Below are 20230 nucleotides of genomic sequence, written 5' to 3' on the forward strand. Positions count from 1 at the left end.
TTCTGGGAACCTAGAGGCAGCGCATATAATGGTTAACAAGTATTGGTGGCCACCTGCAGTCTTTGGCAGTAGGCCAACACAATCCACAATGACCCTGGAGAAAGGTTCGCCAAAAGCTGGTATGGGGCGAACTGGTGCCTTTGGGATAATCTGATTCGGTTTCCTTACCACTTGACATGTATGACAGGTTTTACAAAAAACTGCCACATCCTTTCTTATACCCGGCCAATGAAATTCTTTCATACTCGTGTGCCCTGTCTTTTTAACTCCCAAGATGTCCCCCTAAAGGCATTGTATGAGCCATCTTTAAAATTTCCATATGGTAACCCTTCGGAAACACCACTTGGTGCACCGCGGCCCAATCCTCATCTGCAGGTACTGTCGATGGTCTCCATTTCCTCATTAATACCCCGTCCTTCAGATAGTAACCCATTGACTCCCTCTGAATTTCATCCTCAGAAAGAGCAGTCTCTTTTAAAACTGCAATCTCAGGATCCCTATCCTGCTCTTCCATAAGCTTCCACCTGGACAATGACAAACCCCTCTTATCTGCCTCACTACCCAAGTCCTGGTCGAACACGGACGGTAGAAAAGATTCAGATAAGTCAGTAGGATCCATACCCCTGTCTTTGCTATCACAGGCACCTGACCCCCTCCTGTCCAGATCGCTTCACTTCTGCAGCCTTCATTGTCATGCTTCTTGTGACTGCGCATGCGGGATAAAGCTCACTGTCTGCACTTGTCTCACTAACAGCAGGCCGGCTTGTTAGCTGTAACCCTGGGTATACATCTTTTCCTGCCAGGTCATTTCCCAACAAGATGTCCACATTAGCTATCAGTAATTTAGGTCGTATCCCTATCTCAATTGGTCCAGACACTAAGTCACATTTCAAAATTATTTTGTGCAAAGGCACGACCTCTGTTCCCTTGCCAATACCTTCCAGAATATTCACTTGGTCCGTTTTTGTCTCGTCACCAAATTCTAAGACATCACTTAATATCAGTGACTGAAAGGCTCCAGTATCGCGCCAGATTCTCACTGAAACTAGGGGTGACCCCTCCTTCACAGACACAAAACCCTTGATAATAAAACACTCAATCCCTTCCTGAACTCGGCCAGACCCCACCTTCCTTCGTGTGGTCTCAGCCACTGGTGCACACGCGTCGGGGGTTTTCCCCTTCTCCTTTCCCATTTCTTTCTTCCGAATAAGACAGTTAGACGCCACATGGCCAGGCTTCCTGCAGTAGTAACAGGTAAAACTGGAAAACTTAACTTTGGTCGGTTTTCCCTCCTCTTTACCTCTGTCACTAGCTCCTGCCTTGTTTCCTGTGTTACTCGGCGGATTATCCCGGTAACTCTTCTGATGACCCTTGCTTGGGAAAAACTTAATCTTGTGAGTCAGGGCAAAATAAGTATGTCCGTATCTCACTACGGACACACTCTTTAAATTCCTCGATCAGCTGTCTCACTGTGGTAGTCCTCGTTTACCTCTTTTGAGGCACACCACCGATCAAAGTACCTCTCATTTTCACGGGCAATCCCTATATATGTCTGGTTCCCAGATTTCCTCAAACCCTGTAACTTCTGTCGGTACGCTTCTGGCACCATTTCATAGACCTTAAGCACAGCCTCCTTCACAGCATCATAATTAGTCGACTCAGTCACAGACAAGGCAGAATATGCTTGCTGTGCCTTCCCTTTTAACACACTTTGCAGCAATACTGCCCAGTCCTCCCTCAGCCACTAGCTGTTCTGAGCCACTTTCTCAAAATGTAGGAAGTACCTATCAACGTCTCCTTCAGTAAATGGAGGTACCAACTTAATTTCCTGACTGACATTAATTGATACACCCCTCTTGCCACCACGGCCTGACACTTGACCCTCTTGACACCGCATCTCCCTCTCAAACTCCCTCTGTTTCTCTGCCTCTGCAGCCTCGAACTTAAGTCTCTCCATTCTTAATTGTTCTAGTCGCAACAGGGTCTCCCCATCACCTATCAGAAACTCCTGTAGCGACTCTTCCTCAAATAACTCTTTCCCAACACAATATTCAGCTATTTTCCTCCGAATTCCTGCCTTTGTCATACTCCTCTGTATTCCGGGAAGTTTCCATTTTTTAGCAATGTCACATAGAACCTCCTTTCTGGCTCTCCTCAAAAACAGGAGTAGGGTTCTCTATAAATTCAATAGCCTCCATTTCTGCTGTTTTCTAGCAGTTTCTCACCTGTGTGACATATCGAATATTGAAAAGTCTAGATAGTGGATGTAGGGAGGATGTTTTCTATATTGGTGAGTCTAGGACCAGAGGTAACAGCCTCCAAATAGTAGGACACCCATTTAGAGCAGGGATAAGGACAGACTTCTTCAGGCAAGGAGTAGTGAATCTGTGGAACCTACTGCCATGGACGGCTGTGGGGGCCAAGTCATTGGGAGGTTGATTCGTTCTTGACTAGTCAGGGAGTCAAAGGTTATGGGGGGGGGGGGGGGAAGGCAGGAGAATGGGAATGATAGGGATAATAAATCAGCCATGATGGAAAGGCAGAGTAGACTCAACAGGACAAATGGCCTAATTCTTTTCCTGTGTCTTAGTGTCTAAACAGTGGACCCAAATTCTATCTGAAATGAGCATTGCACATCAGAATTTTGTCAAGTTGGAAGTGCTGTTCATTCCTTCATTGACCACTTTAGTGAAAACTGCTTCTGAGACCACTTCCAGATCTGTGAAAAGCTTTGCTTTACGTGCAATCCAGGCAAATTACAAACGTAAATACTTTGAGGTAGAACAAAAAAAAAACAAAATACAGAATATAATGTTACACTTAAGGAGATGGTGAAATGCAAGTAAACATGATGAGGTATACTGAGAGCTTGAATTCATCTTTATCATATAGGAGGCCTATCCAAAGTTCCCATAATAGTGTAGAAACTGTCCTTGAGCATGGTGGTACATGCTTTCAGGATTTTGTCTACTACCCGATGGAAGGGAGAAGAAGAGAAAATCACAGGGATGGGAGTGTGTTTTATTATGGAGGCTGCTTTCCCAAAGCAGCAGCTAGTGTGGACAGAGTCAAAGGGTGGAGGTTGGCTTCTGTGATAGACTTTTCTGTTACCACAATTCTGCAATTTCTTGTGATCTTGGGCAGAGGAATTGCCATATCAAACTGTGATATATTCACGTAGGTTGCCCTCAATGGTGCATCTGCAAAGAGGAGGAAAAAATTGAGTCATCCAGCATATTCCAAATTTCCCTAGCCTTTTGAGGACTTTTGAGGTTTCATGGCTATTATGTCCATGTGGCTGCATTAAGACAAGTTGGTGATATTTACACCTCGGAATTTGAGTCTCTAACTACCTCCATCTCAGCACCATTGAAACAGATGTGCACATCCACAGCTTATGAATTGTTTATCCTTGTGAAGCAGCAATGTAATAGTTACGTCTTATACAATTTACTTGTGCTCCAGTCTTATATCTACTTGCATCAGAAATATTGTATTTTATTTTGGCATCTTGAATAATGTGAACTATTGATACAGTATAGTAAATCTACAGTCATTAGTGAATAAAAGTTATAAAACTGTCTTTTATAGTTCTCCAAGTGGCATTGTACAGTGGATTCTGGTTAATTGGGACACACCAGGGCCAGTACATTTTTGCCCAATTAAGTGGCTGCTCCAATTAACCAAGGTTTCATGGAAATAGTTAAAACAGTATTTTAAAAAAGTCAAACTGTAACAAATTATGTTTTTAAATTACATACAAAACAAATTAGGATCCTACCAGTACTACTAAGTACTATAAAACTATATTAGTTCATAATACTTATCAAGAAAGAATTCCATAAGGTATAGGAGCAGAAGTAGGCCATTCAGCCCAAAAGGTCTGCTCTGCCATTCAATCATGGGCTGATCCAATTCTTCCAGACTTCCCCACTCCTCTGCCTTCTCCCCATACCCTTTGATGCCATGGCTAATCAAGAACCTATCTATCTCTGCCTTAAATGCACCTAATGACTTGGCCTCTAAAGCCGCTCGTGGCAACAAATTCCACAGATTTACCACCCTCTGACGAAAGAAATTTTTCTGCATCTCTGTTCTAAATGGAAGTCCCTCATGTCCTCTTGTCCTGGACTCCCCTACCATGGGAAATAACTTTGCCATATCTGTTCAGGTCTTTTAACATTCAGATTGTTTCTATGAGATTCCTCCTCCCCCCCCCCCCCCCCCCCCATTCTCCTGAACTCCAGGGAACACAGCCCAAGAGCTACCAGATGGTCCTCATATGGTAACCCTTTCATTCCTGGAATCATTCTTGTGAATCTTCTCTGAACCCTCTCCAATGTCAGTATATCCTTTCTAAAATAAGGACCCCCGAAACTGTAGACAATACTCCAAGTGTGGTCTCACGAGTGCTTTATAGAGGCTCAGCATCACATCCCTGCTCTTATATTCTATATCTCTAGAAATGAATGCCAACATTGCATTTGCCTTCTTCACCACTGATTCAACCTGGAGGTTACCCTTTAAGGTATCCTGCACAAGGACTCCCAAGTCCCTTTGCATCTCTGCATTTTGAATTCTCTCCTCATCTAAATAATAGTCTGCCCGTTTATTTCTTCCACCAAACTGCATGACCAAACACTTTCCAACATTGTATTTCATTTGCCACTTCTTTGCTCATTCCCCTAAACAAAGTCTCTCTGCAGGCTCTGTTTCCTCAACTCTACCTGCTCCTCCACATATCTTTGTATCATTGGCAAATTTAGCCACAAATCCATTAATCCCATAGTCCAAATCATTGACATACATTGTAAAATTCATTCTTGTCACATTCTTTTGTCAGTAAATTAACAAAATAATGGACTGCCTTCATACAATGCTGTTGATGACTGTATCCTCCAAATCTTCATTTTCATTGTAACATTCAAGGTGATTGTCGCTACCTTCAAATTCTTCATAGTTCCTAACTTGAAGGAAAATTGTTTTGTTTTCACTCCCAGTCTTTTCTCTCATCTCCAAGCCTGAATGCTTGAAACTGCATTGAGCAAAACAGTTCTGAATTGTCTTACTCCTTTTTTATTATCACTTATCAGTTTCAAAAATCACTGTGTTTGAACACAAAAACATGCAGCTGGCACTATTTTAAAACTGCTCGAAGCACAGTGTAATGTCTAACAGCCAAGCAAGTGCAGACATCTTACACTAGTTAGAACTGTTCAGTAGCACTTTCCTTTGGGATAGTGTCCCAACTAAACAAAGTGAATCCTGGCTATTTTTTCAATTTAGTTTTTTTTTCTTTAAGGGTTGTCCCAAATGACTGGCCCTCCCCGATTAACCAATGGCCCAGTTAAATGGAATCCACTGTATTAGATGAAGCTTGTTCATTCTTTGGTACTGCAACATTGCTTTGAACCCCAAAATGTGTATTAAGCGTGAAGTTAAAGAAACTAAAAGATTTAAAAGAAAATCAATGCAATCAGTGTCAACAAATAGTCTTAAAAAATTCCTGATTGCATTGTCTAAGGTTTATTGGACGTTGTAATTTGTGATTAATATTTCAGTTAAATGCTGCTCTTACTTTCCAAGTAACCTGCTTGGGAAGTTGCTGTCTTCAGTGAGGAAGATGTGGCCACCATCTTGTTAGTGATATTATCGTTGTTTATTTTGTTATTTAAAAAACGCACACATCAAGTGGATTCCTCTTCTATTTTTCACATTTTAAAATTGTAGCTTCCAACTAATTTTCATCTGAAGTGCCATGTGTATTTTTAACTTGCGACTCATTACACCTCCCATTCTAACCTAAAGATAAAGATTAGCTTCACATGTATATTGAAACATTGAAATGCATTGTTTGCACCAAAGAAGATGGGGTCAGCCTGCAAGTGTTGCCATGCTTCCAGTGCCAGTATAGCATGCCCACAACTTACAAATCCTCAATTGTACATCTTTGGAGTTTTGGAGGAAACACTTGTGGTAATGGGGAGAACATATAAACTCTTAGGGACAGCAGCAGGATTAGAACCCTGACCTTATAGCAGGCGCTGTAAAAGCATTGTGATAACTGCTGTGCTGCCATGCTGCCAATAAAACCGTAGTTCCCTGAACCACTGTTGAGTTAGTGCAAGTATAGAAGTCAGAGCCTTGATTTGAAAATAATGACTAGTACCTCTGCATGTGGCTTTCAGACTTAATTACCTGTATTTGATTTTCTGCAAAGCTGTGTGTATATTTAAAAATCAACTGTAGCATTTGTACACTTCAATTATGACATCAAGGAGATAAGACACTGCTGATGCTTGAATTTAAAGCAACACACATTACTGGAAGAACGCTGGGTTGACAACACCTATGGAAGAAATGATAGCACCTATGACTGTCAATTTCCCTTCATAGATGCTGCCTGACCCATGAATTCCTCTAGTCTTTAAAGCACCGACTTGTGTTGTTTTTGGGGTTAGAGGAGAAAAATAAGTACAAGCAGTATAATCCCTGAGAGAAGTGAACTTTCAAATCTAAAAATGATTTGGTAGTAAGTGATTAAATGGCCCTTCTCAATTATAGAAGTTTATTAAAAGTGCATGGCTTTCTTTCCAGATGCCTGAAGCAATGGAAGTTAAAGCAGCGATCTCTCAATCAATAAATATTTAAAGCTCATGATTTGTTACTGAAATTGATTTTAGTTTCTATTTAATATTTAGTCAATTTATTTTTCCTTTCACTACTTTGTTCTTTGTTGTCTTAAGTTAATGCAATTGCATGAAATAGGAACAGGACTAGGCCAACTGGCCCATTGAGCCTGCTTCACCATTTAAAATTATGGGCGATCTGGCCATGGACTCAGTTCCACTTACCTTCCTTTTCCCCATAATCCTTAAATCCTATACTATGCCAAAATCTAACTACCTTTAATATATTTAATGAGGTGGCCTCCATTTCTTACCTGGTTAGAAAGTTCCACAAATCCATTATGCTCTGGGAAAAGCAGTTCCTCCTCATCTCTTCTAAATCTACTGCCCCCAAATCTTGAGGCTATGTCCCCTAGTTCTTGTCTCACCTACCAGTGGAAACAGCTTTTCTGCCTCTATCTCCTTTAACCCTTCCATAATTTCATGTTTCTGTAAGATCCTCTGTCATTCTTCTGAATGCTAGCAAGCATAGTCGCAGGCAACTCAGACTCTCCACGTATGCTAATCCCCTTATCTCTAGAATCAATCTGGTGAGCCTCCTCTGCACTACCTATAAAGCCAGTGTACTTTTTCTTTTCTTAAGAAAGAAAATCACACAGTATTCCACATGCAGTCTCACCAGTAACTTGTACATTTGCAGCACAGCCTCCCTGTTCTTAAATTTTATCCCTTTAGCAATGAAGGCCAAATTCCATTTGCCTTCTTGATAACTTGTTGCACCGGCAAACCATCTTTTTGTGATTCATGCACAAGACCTTCCAAGTCCCTCTGCACAGGAGCATGCTGCAGTATTTCACTATTTAAAAATTAACCTGATCTATTTCTCCTTCCAAACTGGATGACCTCACATCCACCAGCATTGATCTGCGAGGCATTTGCTCACTCACTTAACCTATCTATATCTCTCTGTAGAATCCACATACTTTGCAGAATTTACATTCCATTCAATTCAGTGTCATCAGCAAAGTTAGATATGCTACACTTGGTACCCCCTTCCAAATTGTTCCAAATGTTTATCATAAATAGTTGTGTGCACAGCACCATCGCTTTATTATCAAAATGGCTTTACAATCTTGTTACCTAGAAATGGCATTCTGTGGCTGTATACCCACCTGAAAAAAAACACGTCTTATAAATTAAGAATTTTTTTAATAAGTGATTTCACTTCTCATAGGAGTGGACAAACAAGCATCTGGACACAAACAAATGAGTGTTTAGATTGCATGCTATTTTGGTGATTTGCTGGTTAAGTTACTGTTCAGCTCCCTATGGGAAATTCCAATATTGTAGTTAAGCAACTCATAATCAATTAAATCAACTCTTATGGTATTGGTAATGTTGATGAAAGTAACAGATCGTTGTCATCAAAATCGTTTGTGTTATTACACCACTTGTTCTGCCATTTGAGGTGGGTATTGTATTACATTGTGTCTATCCTAAAATTGTTGATGTATAGCTTTGCTTTATATATAAAAAAACTAGACTTCCTGCTGTAAAAATACCATTCAAACAGTGAAGAGTTGCCTTCATTCTATAAAGTTATGATCCATCCATGCAATAATCATTTAGATGCATATATATTTTTGTTATCTGTTTGAATAGCAGTGCTTTCCACTTTTCATTTGCTTTGATCTCGAGTAAGACCACACATGTAAATTTCTTAGACTGAGTTACGATTCAGCATTACAGACTTGAGATGTTGTGAGATAGCTTGGTAAAAATAATTGCACTTTGTTCCAGGGCATATGTTATCTTCCATTTGGTACATACTGAAACCCATATGCGTCAGCATAAAGGTTACAGCATAACTGCAACCTTCCAAGCCAAGCAAAATAATAAGACCACAAGACATAGGAGCAGATTTAAGCCATTCAGCCAATTGAGTCTGCTCTGCCATTTGATCATGGCTGATTTATTTTCCCATTCTTCTGCCTTCTCCCTGTAAGCTTTGACGTCCTTACTAATCAAGAACCCATCAACCTCTGCTTTAGATGTACCCAATAACTTGGCTTTCACAGTCATCTGTGACAGTGAATTCCACAGATTCCGTAGCCCCTGGCTGAAGAAATTCCTCCTTGTCTCTGTTCTAAAGGGATCTCTTTCTATTCTGAGACCCTGCCCTCTAGTCCTAGACTCTCCCACTATTTGAAACATCCTCTCCATGCCTATGCTATCTAGGCCAGGGGTTCCCAACCTCTGATCCATGGACCCCTTGCTTGATGTTATTGATCCATGGCATAAAAAGGTTGGGAACCTGTGATCTAGGCCTTATAATATTCAGGAGTTTCAATGAGATCCTCCCTCATTCTTCTAGGCTCAGCAAGTATATGCGTAGAGCCATCAAATATTCCTCATGCTTTAACTGTTTCATTCTTTGGATAGTTCTCATAAAACTCCTGTGGAGCTCTCCAATGCCAGCGCATCCTTTATTAGATAAGGAGTCCAAATCTGCACACAGTACTTCAAATGTGGTCTGAGCAATGCCTTATAAAGCCTCAGCGTTCCATTTTTGCTTTTATATTCTAATCTATTTGAAATGAATGCTAACATTTCCTTTGCCTTTCTTACCATAGTTGAGCACCTCTTATCCAAAATGCTTGGGGCCCGAACTGTTTTGTATTTTGGATTTTTTCAAATTTTGGTATATTTATATCTATATGATATATTTTGAGAATGTAAATGGATTTTACATTACATATACAGCTTATACATATACCCTGAAGGTAGTTTTGTATAATATTTTAATAATTTTGTGCATGAAACAGAAATGTGTACATTGAATGTACATGTGTACATTCCTCAGTTGGATGTTCAGTGGCTGTTTGACATCACCATCATTCTCGACTCTGAATTTATGTGCTGCCAGTAAGTGCTCAAAACAATTCTGAATTTGGAGGTTTTCGCATTTTGGAATTTCAGATAAGGGGTGCTCAACTTAACCAATTCATCATGCAGGTTTGTACTAGGGCTCGCAAGTCCATTTGTGCCTCCGATTTCAGAACTTGCTGCAATTAAGAAAATAGTCTACTTTATTCTGTCTACCACAGTGTATGACCATACACTTCCCTACATTGTTTTCCATCTGCCATTTATTGGCCCATTTTCCTAATCTGTCTAAGTCCTTTTTCAGACTCCCTGCTTCCTCAAATGTTTCTGCTCTCCCCTCATCTTTCTTAAATAGTGTGCAAACTTGGCCACAAAGCCGCCATTTTATCATCCGGGTCATCAATGTATAACGTGGAAAGTTGTGTACCTAACATTGACTCTACTCGAACAACACAAGTCACCTACAGCCAAACAGAAAAGGTTCCCTTTATTCCCACTCTTTGCCTTCTGCCAGTCATCCAGTCTTCTGTCCATGATAGTATCTTTCTTGTAACACCATGGGCTCTTATCTTGTTTAGCAACCTAACGTAAGCAACATCCACTAATTTCCCTTTGTCTCTTCTGCCCATTATTTCCTCAAATAATTACAACAGATTTGTTAGGCAAGGTTTCTCCTTAAGGAAACCATACTGACATTGGTCAATTTTATCAAATGCCTCCAAGTACATTCTTAATAATGGACTCTACCATCTTGCCAACCACTGAAGTCAGGCTAACTGACCTATAATTTACTGTCTTTTGCCTTCCACCTTTCTTAAAGAATGAAGTGACATTTGCAATTTTCCAGTCCTCCAGGACCATTCCAAAATCTACTAATTCTTGAACAATCGCTACAAGTGGCCCCACAATCTACAGCTAATTCTTTCATAACCCTCAGGTGTAGTCTGTCTTGTCTGGGTGACTTTTCTACCTTCAGACCTTTCAGCTTCCCAAATACTTTCCCCTTGGCAATAACAACTGCATTCGCTTCTGCCCCCTGACATTCTCAGATTTCTGCCATTTCTTAGTAAAGACTGGTGCAAAACACTTTGTCTGCCATTTCTTTTTGATGTGCATATGAAATGTATTGTGAAGAGTAATTCCATAACTTTAAGTTAAGCTACTTTAGTTTATAATAGCCTCATTTATTTCGATATCCTACTTTGTTTCACTGATTACTTGTGATATTATATTTTAAAGGTCAAAGGGCATCATCCTGAATGTGTCCTCTGGTAGTGCATTATTCCCAGTACCTTTACTGACGCTCTACTCTGCGACCAAAGTAAGACTAATTTCTCCCTTCCGTTTGAAATGATATAGTTTATAAAAATGGTTTGCAGATTTACTTGTATTTCATCTCGTTTTGTATGCTCTAATTTTCACAGCAGAATGGTAAAAGTTATGAATATGATGTGAACGTATCCTGATGTTTGGCCTGTCAGAATCAGATGTATTATCATCATCTTGTATATGTGGAATGTCCTGTTTTGCAGTAGCAATGCAGTTTAACGACAAAAAAATCTATAAATTGCGAAATAAGTAATATAAGAAACAGACTGAGGTCATGTTCATAGATTTGTTGTTCATCTAGAAATCTGTTGGCAGAGTGGAAGAAACTTCCTGAAACTTTGAGTATAGGTCTTCTGGCTTCTGTATTACCTTTCTGATCCTAGTAATGTGAAGAGGATGAATCTGGTAGTGAAGGTCCTTAATGCGACCTTCTTGAAGCACCACCTCTTAAACATGTCCTTGATAGTGGAGTGGTTTGTACCCACAATGGAGCTGGCAGAGCCTATAAACCTCCACAGCTTCTTGCCATCCTGCGTATTTAAATCTCCATACAAAATTGTGATACATTCAGTCAGAACATTCTTCACCATACATCTGCAGGAATTTGTAAATGTCTTTGACATTTCAGATCTCCTCAAACTCTTAATGCAGTAGATCTACTGGCATGCCTTTGTGATTACATCATTATGTTAGTCCTAAGATGGATCCTATAAGATGTTGATGCCCAGGAACTAGAGGCTACTCAAACCTTTCCATTGCTGACCTCTCAATGTGGACTGGTGTGCAATCTCCCAATTTCCCCTTCTTGAAGTCCACATTCACTTTATCGGACTTGCTAATGAAGTGCAAGATGGCAAATTTATAGATAACATCTGAGCTGTATAGAGCTATGCAGTCATGAGTCGTGGTTGTGGGTCTTACTGACTTGTTTGACCAAAATCAAAATGTCAGAATTAATTTTATAAGTGAATTTCAGAAGCAAGAAAAGAAGGAAACAGCAATAGTAGAAGATTTTTTTATATAAAGCAATGCATCAAATTGTTGTTTGTTGCATTAAGTGTTGTAAATGTAGTTTTGAAGGTGGTTCTTGGCTTTAGACTTCAGGTAATAGTTAATGCACAGTACATGTAGTACAGCTAGGTCATGCTGTGCTTAAATCAGAACACTGAAGGTTCACAAATTTTGAGGTGATTAGTAGTACAAGCAAATTGCTGTGGATGATTGAATTTTTCAGTAGATCTCATCTTCTGCTTTCTAAGCTATATAGCAAAGTCTTGGAATACAAGATGACAAAAATCAAACTGCATGATGAAAACATCTTCAAATTGCTTTACATCCATGAAAGAATTATTGTTGTAATTGTTAAGAATCATAACACCCAATATACACACAATAAATTCCTGCAAGCAGCAATCTGAAAATAATCAGGCCAAACATTTTTGGGTCTTGATCGGAGGGTGATAGTGTCCTATCTTTTTCAAAGTTGTGTGTTCTGTTATAAAATATTGTTGTTAGTTTTTTTTTGTTGACAGTAATTCAGTTGCTACTCAAAGGAAGCTGAAATCCAGGTTTTTAACACCGTTAGTTGTCTATTATACTGAATTTCTCACTTTATTTGAACAAAACTATTTGTTTCAAGATGCACCACAATAACAGACCCCTCCAGCCCAATGAGCCTGTGGTGTCCAGTTACACCCATGTGACCAATTAACCACCTAATCATATGTCTTTGGAATGTGGGAGGAAGACAGCACCTAGAAGAAACTCACACAATAACAGGAAGAATGTACAGACAGCAGTGAAATAAACTTGGATCACTGGCTAGCCACTATGCTCCCCTTCTGCCAAATTATACCTGTTCAGACAAAACACCAAATTATAGAATTACTGTATATTGAATAGTCCCCATTTATTTATTTAACACTTTTGCAGAAAGTTTGACACATCCTGTAAGCTTACTTGAGCTATAATTATAACATGTGTAAAACACAATATTGTATAAATAAATTAATTTCTATGGTTAGGCTAGGAGCATAAAAAATGGGGGCAGGATTTAACTATCTGGCCTGTAGAGCCTGCTCTGTCATTCAATAAGATCATGACCTTTTCCCAATAACACTTAATTTCCCTGCTGTGTAAAAATCTGTCTGTGTTTTAATGAGGTAGCCCCTACTGCTTCTCTCAGCAGAGAATTCCATATTCAATACTCTCTGGGAAAAGCAGTTTCTCCTCATTTCTCCTATTCACTGAATCTTAAGACAATGCCCCCTAATTCTAGTCTCACTTGCCAGTGGGAACAACTACTGCCTCCACCTTATCCATCCCTTTCATAATTTGTTTCTATAAGATCTCTTCATATTCTTCCAAATTCCATTGATTATTGTCCCAGACAACTTGATCTCTCCTCGTATACTAACCCCCTCCTCTCCAGAATCAATCTGGTGAAACTCCTCTGCATCACACCTGAAGTCAGTATCTCTTTCCTCAAGTAAGGAGACCAGAATTTCACACAGTATTCCAGCTGCAGCCTGACCAGTACTCTGTCCAGTAACAGCACATCCTCCCTTCTCTTTAAATCAATCCCTCTAGGAATGAAGGCCAACATTCCATTTGCCGCCTTGATAACCTGTTGCATCACAAACCAACCTTTTCATGCACCAGCACTCAAGTCCCTCTGTACAATAGCATGCTGCAATCTTTCACTATTTAAATAATCTGACTTGCTTTTGTATTATTCTTTCCATATAAATTCATATTTTTAAGTAATTCCAATGCAGGCAAGTTTTGCATTAAATTCTGTTTTGTTTGAATTCGTATGATTCTGTTTGAGCCATCTTTTGTATGGCTGTTTTTTCACCATTTTGAATGGGAGGATTTAATCCATGGAAGGGGTTGAGAGAAAGCTGTGGATTTAGAATTTGAGGCAAGGCTGCAGAAGTTGGCGTGTAAAATCAAGAATGGGTGAATGAGACGATGCAGAATACATGATTCAATTCTCCAGTTGGTAGTAATTTTACAGTTGGGGGAAAGAAAGCAAAAAGTTAAATCCTTGATACTTCTCAAGTGCAGGACTGAGAGGGGGCTGAGGAACCTGTAAATGAGGTGTAGTTGGATTTTCAGAAGCCATGAATTTGTTAATAAGTTTAGGATGTTGGGATTAGTTGACCAGCTATGTCTAGTGAATAGATTATTTGAAAATGAGGTGGAATTAACTAATTTATTGTTGTGTATCAAGTTTTATCATTGCAGTGCCAAATGGATCAGTACTGGATCTAATTAGGAGACTTGCTAGTAACTTGGATAAAAGGCTGGCAAGTAATGTGTCAAGCAACATTACATTAAGTTAAAGAGTTGTGTGGAGGACAATCTATAAAGAGTATTAAAATGAGTCCATGGGCAGTATAGTATAGGGAAATACAGAGTTAATTTTGGTAGTTGTTATTGAAGAATAGAAAACTTTAAATGGTGCAAAAAGTATCTCCCAGGAATCATGACATCCCTTTACAGTCAAAGTTAACTACTATTTTAGCATGCTTTGCTGTAAGGCACTTGGAATGTAAGAGTAATGAATTTCTGTCGATACTAAGTAGAACTTTGAGATCACATTTGAGATACTATGTATAGCTTGGTTCTTGGAAAGAAAGTTGCCTTGAAAATGGTGTAACATTGGTTCACGAGATTAATCTCTAGCTTGAGAGTGTTCACCCTGAAGCAAGATTGAGTTGGAATGATTTGTACAGTGGAAATTTAGAAGATTTGTCTCCTTAGTAAATTAGTACATTTATAATGATTGTCATTCCAAGATGCTTCAGGCCCAATATTGAGCATAAACTGTGGAGCTACAAGGAGGTCACTTGAAATATTGAAAAAAGAACTTGGTTAAATGGGCTTGGGGTACATTAAATGAGATGAATGAGGTGGAGGGGCCAGGATTTAGAATAGTTATTCCAAGAATGATCAAAGCAATGTCAGAAGTGGTGTGATTTTTTAAAAGTCCAGTGAGAAGTGAAGGATGAGTTCAAGACTACAGACCTCATGGGAATGATATAGGACAGGAGAAAGTATGGTGAAACAGAAGACACTTGAATGAAAGCATGGGAATTTTTCTTTTCTAAAAAAAAGCTTTGTTGTTCAACTTGCCATTATCATAAGCTTGAAATTCCTGTAATATACAATACTGGAGCAAGTAAGGATGCTGGCAGAGTTTTTCTGCAGTAACTTCAAGATGTGAGAGTATTCAAGTTAGGAAAACAAGTATGAATGAGGTTCTCAACAATAAACACTCAACAGTAGATGCAGAGTCTGAATATCATGAGGAATGTAATGATTGCAAATAATCCAGTTTAGTTTTGCTATCTTGAGACATATTTATGATTATTGTTTAGGGTCTGCATGATGACAAGGGCATATCTTTTGACTAACATGAAGAAAAGCCACTGCTGGCAATCCTTTTGCAATGATTTATAGTCAACCATAGACCAAAACAGCACATGTACAAGACCTTCAGCCCAACAAGTCCACACGTCTTATTGAAATACACAGAATTCTGGGAAGTATTTAAAGGGAGTATTATAATTGGTATTTTTCTTGCTAAAGTTATGGAGCACATTCTCGGAATAGAATTTTTAGGAAAGATTTTGAAGCTTTTCCTATTGTGGTCAGATACAGAGGCCTTTGAGGCTCTGATTCCTGACTTTGGGACAATGCACCAGGATTGAAATTCCAAAACCAAGTTTTTTTTAATGTTCAATCTGGAACAATAAATTAATTTCTCTCTCAATTCCTTTTTATTTCCAGGCATTTGTAAATTATTTTTCACAAGGACTCAATGCTGAATACAAGAAAAATGGGATCATTGTCCAGGTAAGCAGAGCTTATTTTGGGAAAGTACCCTGTGGTTACTATAGGAACAACTGCTGTCATAGCAACTAATAAATCAGATTCTGAACTGGTACCATAACATGGCAAGAGAAGAGGAGTAATGAGTGCTGCTGATAAAATGAAGGTGTATGATGTTAAAAACAGATCATAAATGGAATGTCTTCATTTACAAAAACTACCATTGTGTTGATTTTAAATAAATTTCCCCAAATATTTTATTGCTTCTCCCTCAGGCAGTGGAATTATCCTCTTCTTAGCTTCATTTGGTTTCTGTAAAGTTTTCAATGCTAGTGCCTGACTGAAAGACTTTTTCATCAACTTTTTTGAAACTGTTGCATCAATAATAAATGGTGGTTGCTTGAGTATAATGCATAGTATTCAATCCATAATTATGTTAAAAGATGTGAGGGTACCATGCAAACCTTGGGAACTTTTAATGGAAAAGAACATTTATAACATCCTTTTGTAGCATTTTGTAAGTTTTCCAATTTAAAATGTATCCAAAACATTCCAGAAGTTTCAGCTGATGAAATTAATCCATTGCTTTCTGTTTTATCGATGTTTATGATTCAGTCACATGTTTGACATGTGATTTAACAAAAATAACAAATTTAATTGATTAACAGGGTTTAACAAAAAATACTTATTCCATTCAGAGGCCAATAAAAGGTACAGTGAGTGGAAACAAAATTTATAAAATTATGGCTGAGGATCATCTGCTATTTTGTTAACTTGATTTGAATGTTTGATATTTACATTGGATACCCAGGGATTCTAGTAAAGTTTAAAAAAAATACTTGCATACTCTATTCAACCAGTTAGATTGCAATTGCAAAAGATTTTTGTTATTATCAACTTTCTGAATTAACACTCATTCATTCTTACTCCTCACTTCATGTTTATGTTAGAAGAACAAACACTCCAATAGATGGTGCACCTTATGCTGGAAAATAGCTTGTGGAGTGTTTAAAATCAAAATAAACTTCACTTTCCCAACTTAAACATTAAATATAACAAACTTCACACTGCAAAATATTTAACTTGGACCTTCTTGGATATGTTAAAATAACAGGATGATGCAGTACTTCGATAGCTATATAGTGAAAATAATTCCAGACTTGTGCATTCATAGAGTTGAAGTGTAATACTAAGACATAAACATCATGACTTGTCAGACATTTGGAAGCAAATTAAAATATTTCTGCCTCTTCAAGGAATTATCAGCCTGACTGCATCCCATTGCAACAAGTCATGAAATTCATTTTCAGTTATCATACCTTGTATAAGCAACATAGAGGCAATCAAGATAGCAGCCAGGTTATCAATAGTATAATTGATTTTTATTAATCTTTCAGGTAAGGAAACCTAGCAACACTTTGATTTGCCATGTGTATGTCTCTGCATTCCATAATAAATTCTCTGTAGCAACTGCTAAAAAACCTAACTGTCTGACTTCTGGTGCATGTTCTGCTATTTAGTAAAACTGGGTGATTTTGTACCTCAATTCAACTTGCCTGTATTACTCCCCCATTTTTGGCAGATTTTTGAATATTAAGGGAATCATTCATTTTTAAATGTACTGAGTACAACATTTCTGAGGAGAGAATTCCTGAGATCCGTTAAGATATTCCATCCTCCAGTCCTGACTGTCAGTTTATTTAGGTGTTGATTTCCTAATTCTAGGTATATTCCAGGAATTCCAGGTGCATTCTCACCAGAGCACTCTTCAGCACCAATAAGATTCAATGTACTCTTACTGAAATTCACTTGCAATAACAGTTAATGTGTTATTTGCCTTGAAAACAAAGGGGAGGGAGAAGAAATGTCTGAATAAAAGATGCAGTGGCACCTGGAAGGTTTGAGAGCTAAAACTACTGGATACACTTCTTATAAGTATACTACTACTTCTGAACTGTGATCGATTACAGCCTGTAATTTTCCTTTTAAGAATGGATTTTTGGACAGACTGAATGATCTGGCATATCTGTGATCTCCTGGGGCATGGATGAGATTCTGTGTCAATTCCTAATGGTGGAACGTGAACACGTGGTCGGATCCATTACTCTGCACCAATTAAAACATTGAGCAAGATTAAAATTGTTGAGGATGAGACTAGAAGATGAACAGATGCTCAGTGCCATCTACCTGTATTAGACTGGTCTCTTTCATTGCAGCCAGTGGGCAGAAGGTGCAGCAGTCTTGGGTCCCACACTGCCGGGTTTGGGAGTGGCTGTACTCTGCAGCCATCAGGTTTCTATGGAAGTACTCGCCTCAGTGCTGAATGTGCTCCACAGTTTTGGACTCGCTTCAGAGACTACTTCATATTTCTTGTGTTTTTTTAAAACTATTTGATCGGAGCGCTTCAGCACTGAACTTACTCTGCAGCTGCGGCCTGCAGCCATTGGCACAACACTGAGGACTCACTTTTGGAGATGTAGGGTGTTTGGTCTTGTGTGGCTTCTTTCTTTGAACGGGTTCTATGTTTCTTTGTTTTGTGGCTGTATGCAAGACACATCTCAAGGTTGTATACTGAATGCATACTTTGATCATAAATGTACAGTACTTGAACTCTGAATTTATTCATACATGGTTTTAAACAATTTCCTTAACTCATTGCCTTAATAATGAAAGAAACATCTCCACCTTCAGCAGGGTCTTTGGCTAATTTACTGTACATTTAGAGCAATCTACTTGTAACATCACAAACCTAACAAACACAGTAGTGTGTAATAAACTATACTTTCTTTGCCCATCTATGTATTGCTAAGAATCATAATAATAAAAAGATGAAATGGTGGCGTGATACAACCTTGTGGTTGAAGTGTTCTGTTTTTCTGTCATTGGCATGTTATCCAATGGATCAGATCAAAGTTCTGCCAGCTCTAGTTGTGAATGCTGATTAAACTGTCAAAAGCAAATTAGAGTCAGAGAAAAGTAGAGCACAGAAACAAGCCATTTGGCCCATCTAGTCTGTGCTGAACCATTTAAGAATCATCTCCATTGTAGCCAGCCCAAACCTCCCTAATGTTTCACTGCACAGCCACCATTTAACTGGTTATAGTTTGTACCATTTACAAAATGCACTGAATTAAGTTGCCAAGACTGTGTCAATAGCACCTGCTAGCCTCTGGTCTTGTCCACTCATGGAAACAAAGCAGCAGGTGCAATTCCTTTCAGCTGCATTCTTTCCAGTGGATCAAGGTGGCATAGCACTACTTTTAAGACAATTTGTATGAATAACAGGTTTGTTAGCAACATGTGCATTACTAAGAATAACATTAATTTGAAAGGTATTGTTTAGTTACTTTGGACTAGTTACTTATCCAGAATACTGAGTGCAAATCATTCATTTGCTCTTGGGAGACACATCATCTTTGTAAGCTTAAAATAAATTTGTTTTTCTTATAACTGTAGAGAAAGTTTATGTAAATTTCTTTTAAATTAAAAGCCAAGAGTTCTTTCTAATTTGAAGGCTCATGATGTTCCTTATTTGCACCATCTAGTGGCCAATATTAAAATTTCCTTTCCTGAGTCTAAACTAGTATTTTATGTGCACTATATTGCTGAAAGGTTACTGTGTAGATAAAGGAGAATGAGGATGAAGTTATAATGAGTTTGCCATTATCGTATTAGATAACGATGCACACTTCAGGGCTCAAGTGGCCTATTCCTAATTTATTTGTGCTTTAGAATTCTTAAACTGGCTTTTCACATTGTATTTTCTTTGTTTTAGAGTATACTTCCATTCTATGTGTCAACAAAATTGAGTAAGATACGTAAATCAAGTGTGACTGTACCAAATCCAGAAACTTATGTGAAAGCTGCCTTAAACACAGTTGGCCTTCAAGTGCAGACAACTGGTTATTTACCACATGCAATAAAGGTAAGAAAGCGATTTCTCCCGCCCCCTTATTAGTAATGCAATTTGTTTTAATGCATCTTTAAAACATTTAATTTTGCTGTATTATTTTGTGTTGTAATGTATTTTGGGTATGATTAGATGGCTGCCATGTGGTTTGGGTATTGGCAGTCTTTTTGTCCAGAAAACTGGACGGGTTGCCATTTTTAACGTGCAACTACTGGTTATTTGTTGACTTTTTAAAATTGGAGATGCTCATGATTGTCATTCTCCTTTTTGTATGTTTTCCATTGCAGTTTAAAATAAACTGCAAATATAACCACACTGTTGTGAATCCCTCTGTGTCTCTCATCCTGTCATCTCAATTGACTTCTGTTAAGTTGATATTTAGTTTTTTTAAAATTTAAAATATTTGTGGCTCTGCTCCTATGCCTGAGGGAAAGTACAGACCAAGGGATTATTATATCTGTTTCTAGTGTCAATTTTGATTGTTAAACTTGCACAGTCTATTAAGCAAATTTGCTAAAATTATAATAAATTCAGCAAGAAAATGAATTTACCTATTTGTCATCTCTCAGCCTGAAACTTTTTTTGCATTATTGCCACAGCATCTTTTCATGTCTGCTTTCAAAGTCAAAATCACTGC

The 20230-nt window shown here is 38.4% G+C and overlaps 1 protein-coding gene across 1 annotated transcript in view; it reads left to right on the forward strand.

Annotated features, from left to right (window-relative positions):
* The window catches only part of LOC140729649 (very-long-chain 3-oxoacyl-CoA reductase-A-like), a 168377-nt gene that overhangs the window by 139530 nt on the left and 8617 nt on the right, over positions 1-20230 (forward strand). Inside the window, exons 8-10 of the mRNA XM_073049668.1 lie at positions 10755-10836; positions 15642-15707; positions 19459-19608. Coding sequence (XP_072905769.1) covers positions 10755-10836; positions 15642-15707; positions 19459-19608 — 298 coding nt within the window. The remainder of the gene's footprint in view (positions 1-10754; positions 10837-15641; positions 15708-19458; positions 19609-20230) is intronic.

This window comes from Hemitrygon akajei, chromosome 6, assembly GCF_048418815.1.
Source record: "Hemitrygon akajei chromosome 6, sHemAka1.3, whole genome shotgun sequence".
NCBI lineage: Eukaryota > Metazoa > Chordata > Chondrichthyes > Myliobatiformes > Dasyatidae > Hemitrygon > Hemitrygon akajei.